Source organism: Vitis vinifera, chromosome 14 (assembly GCF_030704535.1).
Source record: "Vitis vinifera cultivar Pinot Noir 40024 chromosome 14, ASM3070453v1".
NCBI lineage: Eukaryota > Viridiplantae > Streptophyta > Magnoliopsida > Vitales > Vitaceae > Vitis > Vitis vinifera.
Window position 1 is genome coordinate 23561548 of NC_081818.1, and position 14804 is coordinate 23576351.

A 14804-nucleotide genomic window follows, 5' to 3' on the forward strand; every position below is an offset into this window, starting at 1 on the left:
ATTATCTCTTTCTTTTTAGCCTAATATGGAATTTCCTTATCCTCCATTATGAGAATTTCGACTTTTCCTATTCAATTTAAAATTATTTGGAACTTAGCTTTTTATTTTTTAAGATGTAGTTGGCTTTATAATGCTTTTTTCACCTCAACTTGGAACCTTTTATTCAAGCGTTGTTCATGGATTTGCAAGAAACCCATCAATTCATCCAACATCATAGTATCAAGATCTTTCAATTCTTGAATTATTGCTATTGCCTTGTACTCAAATCACATGGTTAGGGTTCAAAATTTTCCCCATAACTTGGATATTTGAAATAATTTCACCATTAAATTTTATCTTATTGACAAGAGCTAATGACAATGAAAAAAAATTAGAAACTTTTTATGTTTTCTCCATTTGAAAAAGCTTGATGTCTTCTCAAAGTTAATAGTCAAACTTGCTTCACCTTTTTTTCCCCTTTTGTAGGCGGGTGTTCATCCAGATATCCTATGCATCAGCTGATAGATGTGAATATAAGCCTTTAAATCTTTATTTTTATAATTCCTCAAAATGTCTATATGTACTTGTGTGAAATGTGTTTGATCTCTTGGTACCATAAATCCATAATCTACTACTCCCCCTAATATCTTAATACTAGAATAATAATTGCATTTGGATTCTTTAAAATTCAAAATTATTATTCCTACCGAACTTTGGAACTTGAAGTTGGATTATATTATTGTTAGTTGCTTCTTCTTTAATTGTCAAGATTTGATGCCAAATAAGAACAAAAAATAAAAATAAAAAATAAAAAAAATAACATAAGAATAATTTCTCCACATAACAAAAGATGAAAAACTATAAAGAACAAAACATATGATTATAGAACAAAAAATTTACCAACATACTTTATATTATTATATTATGTAACAATTATAAAAACCTAATTCTATCATAAAACAAACCCGCAATAAAACTAAAATTCCAAATCTCAAAGAGAATAGAACTCAAATATTAGGAAACATAATTCTAACAAACTAAGAAGCATAGTCTTGGTTTTATTAGACTTATACATTACATGTACCACATTCATGTTCAGATTTGAGACTACATCTTACACGTGGGTGACTTCTTTCGTCTCGGCTTTCGAAAACTGGTGACAGACTTCCCACGGAAGCAGTGAGGCTTTTGTCTCAGTAAACTTCAATTTGTAGCCATGGTCCTTGGACTCCCTTTGTAGCCGGAACATGGTGTAAAGTCGCAGTGACAGCAATACTAACCCGACCGTGACAATCACACCCACAGCAATGAACGTTGTTTTCTTATTTGATGATCCTTTTATGGTCAGTTGAGATGGCTCAGTCAGAAATATGGTTTTGGGAGGTTCGGGGTTGGGTCCTGCGAGACTGCCGGTAGTGCTGTTTAACTTAAATATTTCGATCCCATTTAAGACTGCATCAACGTAAACACTGAAGCCAGCTCGACTGTGTAGATCAATAGAGAGATTATACTTACCTTGTGTTCCTTCAAATCCAATCATTGCAAGATAGTCTCTGTATGCCGGTATACTATTACCGCCACTCCAGATAATGGCATCGGCAGCTTCATCAACCATCTCACCATCTATATAAATAATGAACTGCCTATCGCTCACCTGGGTTATGGCCCGATTTGTTTCGCACAAGTGGAGCCTGACCAGATACCTGAACCCCAAATCAACAGGTAATACCCATGTCAGATTGTTCCTCATATTCCACGTCTTGTTAGGACCCATTGATCGGGACGTTTGGTAGACTTCTGCAGGTGCAATATATGCAGGGGTTTCTTTTGTGTATTTGATTGTACTATTTGCCTTGTCAGGGATTACTCCTCCACCCATGAAAAACTGATTATCATCAGACCAGAATCGGAACATGCCGGAATCTCCTGTTGGGGAGATGGAGTGCCCTCCAACGTCTAACCGGTACATGGTCTCAAGCGCAGTGATGTTTTCAATTTCATAAAAATATGTTTGGCCAATAAACGGGATCCCATCAGCACCTGCTGGCGTGTAGTAGAGGTTGTGGGGCATTGAGACGATTTCAATTCCATTGACAAAGGCATAGGAATCATTTGAAGAACTTGGAGATGGACTGAATGTTAAATTCAGTAACTGATTCTCCTCCACGTTGATGCAAAATTCTCTAACAAAATATTCCAAGCCCAAAGAATCAGCAACAAGATCAGCGCGAAAGTTGCTGAGAAGAGTGAAAGGCCCTGATTTGACGGAAAACAAGGCCTTAGACCTGTCGAAACCTGGGTACCAACTTGGGTAGAAGTACAATCGGACAAATTTTAGGCCGGCACTGACGAGGAACGTGTAGGTGAATTGGGAAGAGGACATGCGAGCGGTTAAGTAAGGGATGCCCTCAACCGGACCTTGGCGAATGGCCCTAGCAGCTATGGTAGTGTCAAGAGGCTGCAAAGTGGCCAAAATTGAGCCAATATCCCCTGTCCATGCCCGGCCATCTGATGCAGTTGAGTTTCCAGATGAGCCACAATCAAGAGCTATGTTATCTGTGGGGTTGTAAGTCGCTGCATAATTACTGGCGGTGACGGTCGAGAAGCATTGCAAAAGAAGGAAGTAGAAAGGGCTGAGAATCGAGATGCAAAATAGGCTTTTGTGTTGGCGACGGTACTTCATGATCCAAGCAAGAGACTGGTCGCAACAGTTGGGTGAAAAGCTTGACTATGGATGAAAAATCTGCAGCGCTCTTCTCAGATCAAGTAGATGGTGCAAGGTAGCTGTGCACTGAACGCGTGAAGACACAGTAGCTGCGAGTGGAAGACTTGTTCAACTGAGGAAAGCAAATGGTTAAGAGTCAAAAGTTGGAGAGGGTGCCTGCTTTTGGAATTTGGCATGATTCGATTGTTACTCGGTGCGAAGAAGCTTTACTGCTTCGCGATCCATGTGCACTGCATTGTTGGCAAAGCACACATCTGAGAAGTGACGTGACCATTTTATTGATTGAAGAAGAATCTTCTACTATTATTCTTAAACAAATACTCGTTAAGGTTTAGTACAAAATCAGCTTAATTATCATTAATTTCAAATTTGGGGATTAAAAATTTATATTTAAGAGAATAAAATTTATTTATTTAAGATAATTATTAAACATATTTACCTAAAATCCCTCTAAAAATAAATTTTACAAATATTAATTAAAGAAATTTAAAATAATGATGGTGAGATGTTTTTACACCAAACTTTTGAGGGTATGAACTAAACTAACCCTTAAAAAATAGTAAAATTTAGAATGTATTTGTATATCCTCTTTTTTTTTTCCCTAATTTTAAAAAATAATAGTAACACTTATAAAGATACAAAAACTCTTATAATAAAAAAGTACTAATTTTAAAAATTGTTTTAAAAAAATTTTGGTATCAAAAATTTTTTAATACCTTAAAATTTAATATTTGTGATTTTTAAAGGTATAAGATAAGTTGTATACTTTGCTCCACTCTTATATAAAAAAATTTTATTTTAAAAATAAAAAGTAGACGGTATATTCAAACATACACCTGTCAAAATAATTATTATATTAATTTTTGTCCGCGGTGGTAAGTTCTCATGTAGCAATTTTTTATTTTAAAAATAAAAAGTAGAGAGTATTTTCAACCATACACCTGTCTAAATAATTATTATATTAATTTTTGTCGGCGGTGTTGAGTTCTCATGTAGCTCCACCTTCATCATATGACTGTACAACTCGAGAGTGTCCTTATCTTGCCAAACAACACTGACAATGCAACCAGTCCCATCCCTAAATGATGAATAAGTCTCAAAGTAAAGAACATGAGAGTGCCTAATCAAACCAAAACCTTGTTTCCTTAGTATGTTAGTTGTAGACATAAAAAATTTAGTGAATTAAATTATTTGTAAATTACTCTTTAAAATTATGATTTGTTATCTTAGGCTTAATAAATGATGAGCTCTACATATTGAACATGCGGTATGCAATTAAAAAGGTGACGTACATATGATGAAAATTGGAAAACTATAAAATTAAGTCTTGTAAAATAAAATAAAATAAAATAATTGAAGTTAAAAGAGAATTAGAAATAAATGCTTTTTTGTTGGCAAATTTCATAAATAAAAGAAGCAAATCTTTTGATTGAAATTAAAAAAAGAAAAATAATTTCACATGAGGAAAGATACTTCACAAAAAGAGAGAAAAAGAAAAATAAACTTTACAAAATATCCCTACAAGTCTAAGAAATCGTAGAAGTCTTGTATATGCGTTCCTCACCATTCAACGAATTCATTCAGGAACAAAATACTATAGGTCCTTTATTAATCTTCAAATTCAAAAAAACACTTTCATCATCATCCTTCATATTGTGATCAAATAATTGAATAAGAGGAAAATTATTCTTTTGTAAAGAATATTACCACAAAAATTATATTCCACAATTATTTTAATATAAAGTTCTATTTGCATATTATTTTTTCTATAGTTTTACTTATTTTATAGGACTTTCCGAAATTTGTGTATACAATTAAAATTATTTTATTAATATTGAGTTTGGTTTTGAAGACTTGCCTTTACATCTATCAATTGATTGAACCACCAACTTTGAGAAGATTACCAATGCAACGATGACTGAAGGAGCATAAGACATCATAATGAATGCCTACAAAGGGGTAGAAAAGGTGAAAAAGGTTCTATTACAAACTTTAACGAGGTAATATGAGTTTCTTCATATTGAGAAGATAGAAAGAGTCCAAAATTTTTTTTTGGCGGATATGAACTTTTGTCAATTAAAGGAAATCTAATAATAAAAATGTTTTAGATCTCTTAGTCATCGAGAAAATCTTTGAGCATAAGGCAACAATTAGTCCTAGATTGAGGTGAAAAAAATATTACAAAGCCAACTAAATGTTAAAAAGAGAAACTGTGTGTGTGTGTGATTGAGGTGAAAAAAAATTACAAAGCCAATTAAAAAGAGAAAGTGTGTGTGTTTGTGTGTCAATTAAATGAAATCTAATAGTAAAAATGTTTTAGATCTCTAAGTCATCGAGAAAATCTTTTAGTATAAGGCAAGGCAACAATTGGTCCTAGGTGAAAAATATGTTACAAAGTCAACTAAATGTTAAAAAGAGAAGGTGTGTGTGTGTGAGAGAGAGAGAGAAAGAAGTTCTAAAATAATTTAAACCAGGTAAGAAAGGTTAGAATTGGTGGAATGAAGGATAAAAAAAATTCAAATTAGACCAAAAGGAAGAAAGGTAATACTTCAACTTAAAAGACATAATAAATCTCACATCAAATATTATAATTGCAAAAAATAGTCATTACACGTCAAAAGGTAGGGCTAGAAGATTGAATGGAAGTAATTTTTAGGCTAATACCATAGAAGATAAAGGTGAAAATTTAGATAACTAACTATTAGCATACAATGTTGTAGAAGAACAAAACAAAAGACATGGTGTTTGGATGTTGGTTGCTGTAGTAATCTTATGTGTAGTAGGAAAAATATATATTTTTTAGTTAGATGGAACTTTTAATTTAGATGTAAAAAGTTTGGGAATGACAAAATAATACTAGTTAATGGTAGAGGTAAGATTTCCATCAAATTGAAGGATGGATCATAAATTTTTTCTCTAATGTATTATATGTTTCAAGTTTCCACCAAAATCTATTAAGTATGAGCCAATTTTTAGAAAAAGGATATGATATATAGATTTATAAGGGGTTTGTACCATTAATGATGATTAGAAAGGACTAATAATAAAGGTGAAAATAACACAAAATCATTCATTTCCATTGAATATTAATTGTGGCAATTTACCTTACTTTAGTTTTATAATTGATGATAAAAATTGATTATGACACAAATTTTGGAGACTTCAATTTTGGAAGTTTAAATTGCTGCTATGGTTTTTTGGTTGCCTTTTATTAATCCTCAAAATGAAGTTTATGAAATATGTGTTTTGGGAAAGAAGCATATAGACCTTTTCCCTATAGGAAAATCATGAAGAGTTCGGAAGCCTCTTGAGTTGATTCATTTATATCTATATTCAATGAAGGTTCCCTTAGAATCTCAAATATTTTATTAACTTTATCGATAATTTTAGTCAAATGATTTACTTTAAAAAAAAAATTTAAAAGCAAGTATATATGACAATTGAAATTTTTTTAAAGCTTATATGGAAAAACAAAGTAGGTTACTAGTAGTGCTACTCAAGCGGTAAGGTTATATCGAATGCTTTTTGACTTAAAACATACTCAAGAAGTTCCTACAAAAACTTTTTATGATAATAAATCAACAATCACATTGACAAACAAATTAATTTTTCATGGAAGAAACAAACACGTTGACATCAAGTTTCACTATATTTGTGATTGGTGAAAAAAAAATTATGGTTGAGTTTTATTCTTTCGAAAATCAAATTGCAATCATTTTTATGAAGCCAATCAAGGTGAGAACATTGCTGAAGGTGAAGAAGATGGTGGGTATTATAATGAAATATGAAGAACTTAGTTTAAAGGAAGCAATGAAGGAATCTAAGTTAAGCAAAAACTATATTTCCTTAGTATATTAACATTTGAGTTTGGTTTTTCTTAGTATTTAGAATCTTAGTTCTATTAATAATTTAGTTTGTATTAGAATTAGGTTTTATAATTGTTTTTCTCTCTCTCTATGTATATATATATTTTCAAAAATGATAATGATAATTTTTTTTGTATAATTATTTGTTTTCGTTTTCATAGGATTTTTCCTTTTATATGGAAAAATTGTTCTTGTATCGGAAAAGATTTTTTTGGTCGCTCATAGAACCTTGTATCTCCTTGAAAAATTCCTTTGGATAGAGCTTGTACAAGATGACTATGCCCCATATATGTGATCATCTTGATAAATGTGGCTATGCCCCACTACTTAGCATGTACTAGCTTTGAGTCACTTAAAATATTCCATAAGAAGTGGATCTATTTTAATGTGATGTCCTATATTGGATGGAGGGAAAAATTTATGACACTATATATGTATAGATTTGTATTAACCATTTATATACATTTGAAAGCCATGAGGACTCCTTAAGCATAAAATAGACAATGTTTCTATGATTGAGAGTTGATTGTTTACACTTAAATACATCAATGAAGTGGTTGTACTCATGTAGGAAACATATCCTTTGCAATGCACAATATAAAACTATCTAATCAATGAAAACTAACCATCTACGCCTAACCCCATTGTGTAACCTTATATCCCAATCAATCACTATGCTCTAGGGGATGAATATACAATCTCCAAACTCAAGCAAATCCCAATTGAAAAATCGGAAAATATCGCCAATATTTCGAAGAAATATCGGATATCGGTCGTCACCGAAACGATAATCGCCAAAGATTATCGATCCACGAAAATATCACCAAAAAATCGGCAAATTGCCGATATATAGGCGAAATATCAGTGAAACACCAATAAATCGGAGAAAAATCGCGAGTGGATCAGACACGCGGAGCAACCGGAGGTATTTTAACCGATTTTTCGAAAAATTTCCCGATATTTCCTACCAGTCCAGCCCGCGCAGTTGTGTTTTTCAGCTTGGCTCAAAAATCATGGATTTAGGGTTCGTGAAATTTAAATCCAATGGCACAACAGCAAAGAGACCCCTAAAACAGATCTAGAAAACACAGGAAGCAAAAGAAAAGCAATTTTTTTTTGTTTTCTTTGGGGGTTTTGAATGGATTTTCTCGGAAATCAAACGAGGATGAATTTTCCTGGAAATCGAATGGGGGATGGATTTTCTTGGGAATCAAACAGGGGTTGCAAAAAAAAAAAAATAATAACATGATTAGATTAGTACCTGCGAGGATTGAGATTTGAGAGTAGCAGAGGAAAATAGGGCTTTTTTTTAGGGTTTCTCTCGTTGGAGGACAACTTCAGAAAAGGGTTCCTGATGCCCCGTGCCCGAGTAAGGGTCTCCAACGGGCGGGCCGGGCCGGGCCGGGCCGTAAATAGGAGGCCCGCGGCCCAGGCCGGGCCGGGCCGTAAATAGGAGGCCCGCGGCCCAGCCCGGGCCGGGCCTATGGGCCCGTTGACTGGTCAACGGGCCGGGCCGGGCTGGGCCGAGCTCAAATGCTAGGCCCGCGGCCCGGCCTATGAACCAGCTGGCTAGCGGGCTGGCGGGCCGGGCCGCGGGCTTTTTTAAATAAGCCAAAATGGCTTTTAAATAAAGGAAGGAAGAGGGGGGGATTCGAATCCCTCCCCTCAAGCTTAAATTCAATGTTTTCAGAACCGGACCGGTGATCGAACCGGAAAAGTTACCGGTTCACGGTTCACTGGTCGGACCGGCGGTCGAACCGCTATCGAACCGGTGACGTCATAAATATATAATTTATATTTTATTAAAATTAAATATAATTATAAAAATTTTAAAATATATATGAATAAATTAAACATCAATAATATTATTTTATATCTTTGATATTATCAAATTAAATCATATTAATATTTTAAATTTTATTAAATGAAATATGTGTAATATTTAAATATGAATATATAAAAAAATGAAAATTTAAACTAATTTCATAATTTTTAAAAATATTATATTATTTTTATTTAATATTATAAAAAAATTTAAAATCTAATATGTGTTGTTTTGTTTGGCATAGTAGGAAATAAAATCCATGTAGCCGAGTGGTGTTCTATGTGGACTTAGTATAGGGGTGGTCCAAGGTTCAAACCTTCTTGGAGTTTTGTTATGTTTTTTTTCTTTGATTTTTAGCAATCCCACATCGGCAAGAAAGGGGAACAAGGAGTCAAATGACTCCTATAAAAGCCATCCTCAGCAAAGGCTTAAGATAGGCTTGTGGGCTCAAAACTTGGGCTCAAAACTCAGCCCACATAAAGTGGAATGGGTATGTGGGTTGTGGGCTGTGTCATAAGACAAGCCCAACATCCTTTAGTAAAATTCATTTTAAATTCTATGGTAATATTTTCATTTTCTAATTTTTTTTTTAAAGAAAAATTAAAATCTTTTGAATTGGTCGGTTTTTTTGGAACCGGCCGGTTCGTCCGGTTCACCGGTTGAACCGCCGGTTCAAACGGTTTAACTCCGGTTTGATCTCAATCCGGTCTAAATGACCGGATCGGACCGGAATGGTGACCGGTCGACGGTTGGACCGGTCCGACCGGCCGGTTCGGTCCGGTTTTTAAAACATTGCTTAAATTTCAAGGCTCTAACCAATTGAGCTACATTTCTTTTGTGCTTATTAAATGAGTTAGTTATATATATATAAAAATATAGTATATTATTTTTTTTAAAAAAATTAAAGGCGGGCCTAAGGGCGGGCCTACGGGCCGGGCTTGGGCCCGGCGGGCTTGGGCCGGGCCGGGCCTAAAGCGGGCCGTGGGCCGCGGGCTTTTTGGAGACCCCTATGCCCGAGAGAGAAGTGGGTGCCTTTTTTATTTTTTTATTTTTAGATTTAGTGGAGATAAAAAAAAAAAAAAAAATCATGAGAACAATTTTCCACTATCTATATAAATAATTATTAATTATCAACCTTTATTTTGATTATTAAATAAATTAATATTAATAGAAAAAATTGTTATCACATATTTTTAATAAAATTTTAAAAATTAAATCTCAAATAAGATATTTTATATAAATTAATTTAATTTTTTATTTGAAATATAATAAAATATACTTTAATAAAAGTATTTTAAAATTTTTAAAATAAATATTGTCTTCAACAAGATGAACTCCCTTCATCTAATAATATAATGAAATCACATTGATATCTTCCTTAGTATAAGGACTATTGCAATCTCATATGTATTATATTTATATATAAATTGTTTTTATTTAATAAAATTAAATATTTCTTAACTCAATTTTAACTTTATACACTTTCAAAATTCATATATATTATTTTTAAAATTCAAATATCGAATTTACCAATATATCTCTGTTTACGATATTTTTCTTCTTAATTATATATATATCAATTACACTTATAAAATAACTTTAAAATGTGTATTATTACTTATTTTATCATTTTTTGAAGTTTTTTCAAGCATTCCTATTAATTTTAAATAATTTTCACTCCACCAATATTTATGAAAAAATATCCACCGATATTTCTCTGATATTTCCGATATATCCGTAAAATTGAAGTACCGATATATCTGTAAAAACCGATATTTCAATCCTTGCTTAGGAGTCGAAAGCGAGATGTAGGCTAAGGATAAAGGGAAAAAATTGAGTGGACACTAGGCTAAAAATGCAATGACACACTCCATGCCTCTAGTGTACATAATGAATCAGATGAATAAATGAGAAGAACGAACGAAGAATATAGACATACCATGATATCATTGAACAATCGAATGACCGAAGACAGAACATTGAGGCAGTGGATAAATAAGAATGTGACTATCCTGAAAGGTGAGTGATAAATGAAGAGGTAGCAATACAGACATATGTGCATGGTGGACAGAACCTGTCACATAGCTTACCTACGTACCCAAGATGAGATCAGGTCCAACATAGTTGGAAACACTACAAAAACAGAGAGTCTACGCATGAGCTGGGCTATGCACATAGGGTCAAACGCACACTAGTCTATGCGTACTCCCCTGTGTTTGTTCCAAAATCATTCCTTCTGAATTCCAAGTCTCATTTACAGCTTACAACATCTCTACTACAGGTATGCGTGCATGCTCCAAAGCAGTAAACTCAGAAAACTGATCATAATAAGGTTTTAAGCGCTTCTCCAAAAATTTAATCAATGTCACCTGTTATAGGGGAGCTGCATCTCCTCTGCCCTTTTCCCAAACTTTCACTCTCAGACCTGCATATTCCTTTTTATGAGTTATATATCCTAAATCTCATACATGGTTCCAGCACCCATAATGCAAGAAAATTTCAGTTATTAACTGATCAAGCTTTACTCATCACATTTTCCAAATTCAACTCCAACATCAAGTTATGCATTAACCTTCTCTAAGCAAGCTATAAATTTAATCTAACTATTTCTAAAGAAAGATGTATATCTTTAGAATTTTTAAAATAAATTTTTATGTTTGAAAATAAAGGTAGTTAAAAATTTTCATTGATTTTAAAGAATTAGCCTAAAATTTTAAAATAAAAATTATTCTTTCTTTAGAAAAAAAAATACTATTATCAAAGATTTTAAATTTATCTATTAAGAAAAGCCATTTTTTTTTAAAGTGCCATTGAGAAACCATGACAACCATGATCGCTAGAGGTAACGGTGCTTGGAAAAAAATAAAAGCAAATTAGGAAAAGGAGTCTAACCATTTGTACGGTAGTGTACCTACGCCAGTTTGTCAAAAATATAAAGAAAACCCATCAAAATTTATTTGGGAAAGCATGAATGCCAAAACTATAAAGTTTATGTAATAAAGTAAAGCTTACGTGAAGGAGATGAGAGAAAAAAAAGGTGGGGGAAAAGGCAAATAATGATAGCTTGAGTGCTTATAAAATTAATGCATTCTTCATTCAGGTCCGGTCATTCTTTATTTTTGTTTTCCATGTATATTTTTTTAATGACCCACTAACTGCACAAGTGCGTGATTGCTTTTCTGACTTATCCTTCCCATTTTTTTTTTCCACTTTGTGTTTTTTAAAAATGATTGATGTTTTAAAAATTAACTTTTAAATCTATTTTTGAGTTTGAGAAATTCTTCGACATAGGATTATGACCAAGGTCTAGGCAAAACAAAAAAGAAAAAAAAAAGGTTTGAGGAACATTTATGATAGGTCATTATTATTTGGAAGTAAATTATTATTTCATGTTGTTAGTTGTAGTCAATGTTTTCCAAATTGAATGAATTATCATTAAATTAAATTGGAAAAGTTATTTCATCATGAATCATTGGTTCAATATAATTTGATGAGGAGTTACTAATTAGATTGATAGTTCAAGAGTCCAAACTACTATGGTCCAATCATGATTTTAGAAATATGAATGGTACGTTGTTATATAGTCCAATTAGTTCCCAACACAAGAACACGCGCGCGAGTCTCTCACCTAGACCAAGTGGGATGATTTTTGAAGAGGGCACAATCCAATTAAAGCAGCTAAGGGTCGGATACAGATTCTTCCATCCAGAAAGACGACATGGCTGTGGGCTCTGCATGTTATTCTCTTTAAGAGTATTGTCCTCTTACATTCTTTTCCAAAGTTAAAGCACTGCAATTGTCTTGTTTTCGTTTCCCGCTTTTGATCTGTTTTTTTCCTTTTTCTAAAGCAGCACCAACAAAGAAAGGACCAAGATACAAATAATATATATATATATATATATATATATCAATTTCAAAGGGAGTGGGATAAGGTATAACAAACAAAACACTTTCATAACTAATCGCTTTTGCTTTTTTTTTTTTTTAATATTTTTTACACTCATGGTATAAAATGGAATATAAATGTTCACATCTTAGTATACCATTATTAATAATATTAATTGGTGTTTTAAATTAGGTTGAAAGAATTTTAATGATTTGAACAAGTTCAAGCTATTAAATGTCAAGATGAATTAACTTTATGGATGAAAGGATAATCTTGTAGACCATAGTGAAATGAATTTTATTTTTGCTTCATATACTCATGAGTGTTTCAAGGTTTACTTATGGTTATTAGGACATATTAGTCTATTAAAATTTCAAACTTTTAGTGGTTATTAAGGTAAGAGTTTCTTTTATTCCAAAAAACCAAAAAAAAAAAAAAACAAAAAAAAGAAAAGAAAATGATTTAGTTTTGATAAGTTCACATTGATCTAAATAAAAGAAAAAAACAAGACTGCTTTAACAATGACAATAAAATTGATCATTAATGATGATTCCTCTCAAATGGAAATTATAAAACAAAAAAAAAAAGATCAAAATTGAATTTAAAAAAACTAATTTTATGAGAAAATGCTTAAATTAATTTGCTAATTGTTATCTTTGTATGCCATGTCTTCTATTTACTACGATAACACATGAAATTTTTTAGAAATAATGATTTAATTTGCAATTGTAAATAATAATAATAATAGTAGTAAAAATAATAATTTGAGAAATATTAGAAATTGTTATTTATTTAGGTTCCTATGTTAATTAGGATTCTTGGTCTAATAGGAATTGAAGTCCTAGTGCAAATATGATTAGTTTATTATAAATATACTTGTTATTATGTTGAAAAGTAGAATGCAATAAATTTTTAATTTTAATAAAAGTATTATCAATTCTCAATTGTGTTGTTTCTAACAAATGGTATCAGAGTTAGAAGATTGGGAAAGGTGAAATGCCAAATCAAAGCTAGAATACCAAGGAATGTGCAAAATCATAAAGAAGTTGCAATCTTAGTGATGAAATTATGGTTGTAAATAATAACTCAATTCATCCTCAACTCCCAAAATTCATAGGTAAGAATTTTGATAATTGGTGTATTCAAATGCGTATCTTATTTAGATCTCAAGATTTATGAAATCTAGTAAATATTGATTGCAACAAAGTGACTGATTCAAAAGAATCTGAGGCACTATCAAGGGAGCAAAAAGATTCATTGAAAGATTTTCGAAAGAAAGATAAAAAAACACTATTTTGCAATATTCCAAGTAGTGGATGAATCCATATTTGAGAAAATCTTAGAGGTAGAAACAACAAAAGAGTCGTGGGTTACTTTACAGAAATTATACAAAGGTGATAAATGTGTCAAGTGAATGAAGTTGCAAACATTAAGAGGAGAATTTGAGTCTCTTCGCATGAATGACTCTAAATCTATCTCAGATTGCTTTGATTGGATACAAATCATTGTTAACCAGATGCGGTTTAATGGCAAAAAGCTTGATGATCAACGAATAGTAGAGAAAATTATGTGATCTTTAAGTACAAAATTCAACTATGTTGTTGTAACAATTGAAGAAGAAAATGATATTTTCACTCTCACAATTGAAGGGTTGATGAGTTCATTCTATTTGCATGAATAACAAATAAATTAAAGAATCAACTCTACAAATTTGGAGCAAGCCTTGTAGAGTAAAGCATCTATCGGAGGTCATGGTGCCCAATAAGGTGGTAGAGGCCGTGGCCATGACAAAGGTAGAGAAAGACGCAACAACTTCAATAATAAAGATGGAGATGGTAACACAAATTCTTCTTAAGGAAGGGGCAACACTTCTAAACCTAAAGACAAGTCACACATACAATGTTTTAGATACAAAAAGTATGGACATTATAAATCAAAATGTTAAATGAAATTGTAGAATGAACAAGTTGAACATGCAAACACTGTCGAGGTAAAACAGAATTTGGTATAGATCGCTAAGATGTTTGATATCTTGATATATGATGCAATAATCACATGTGCGGTAAGAAAGAATTGTTTTCATAATTAGATTTTTGGAAACAAATTCAAAGTTTCGATCATAGACAAAGGTAATGCTAAAATATGTTCTAAAGATGGTACTAATGTTACTATAGCGGATGTATTTTTTGTTTTGGATCTTGTTTAGAATTTGTTAAGCATAAGACAATTAACAGAAAAATATCATTAATATCTCTAATGGAGTTTGCACCCTTAGTGATAAAAATAAGAAGATGATTGTAAAGGTGCAGATGACAAAAAATATGTTGTTTTCTATGTTTCTTTAAGCAGAAACTTTATTTAGCTTAAAGACAACAATAAAAGATAACAATTGGCTTTGACATCTTCAATTTGATTATCTCAATTTTCGTGGGGTTGAAGTTGTTAGTGCAAAAGAACATGGTAATAAGATTTCCTATGATTGATATTCCAAACTGTGCAAGTGAAGGATGTCTCCTAGGAAAA

General features: G+C 32.1%; 1 protein-coding gene across 1 annotated transcript; it reads right to left on the reverse strand.

Annotated features, from left to right (window-relative positions):
- Positions 1-874: 874 nt before the first annotated feature.
- Positions 875-3017, reverse strand: LOC104877306 (receptor-like protein kinase FERONIA). The gene has a single exon (XM_010662277.3). The coding sequence runs from the start codon at positions 2660-2662 to the stop codon at positions 1094-1096; it is 1569 nt and encodes a 522-aa protein (XP_010660579.1). The 5' UTR covers positions 2663-3017; the 3' UTR covers positions 875-1093.
- Positions 3018-14804: the final 11787 nt, after the last annotated feature.

Coding starts and splice junctions, on each gene's coding strand:
- LOC104877306 (XM_010662277.3), bottom strand. CDS start 2,662: ATGAAGTACCGTCGCCAACACAAAAGCCTATTTTGCATCTCGATTCTC.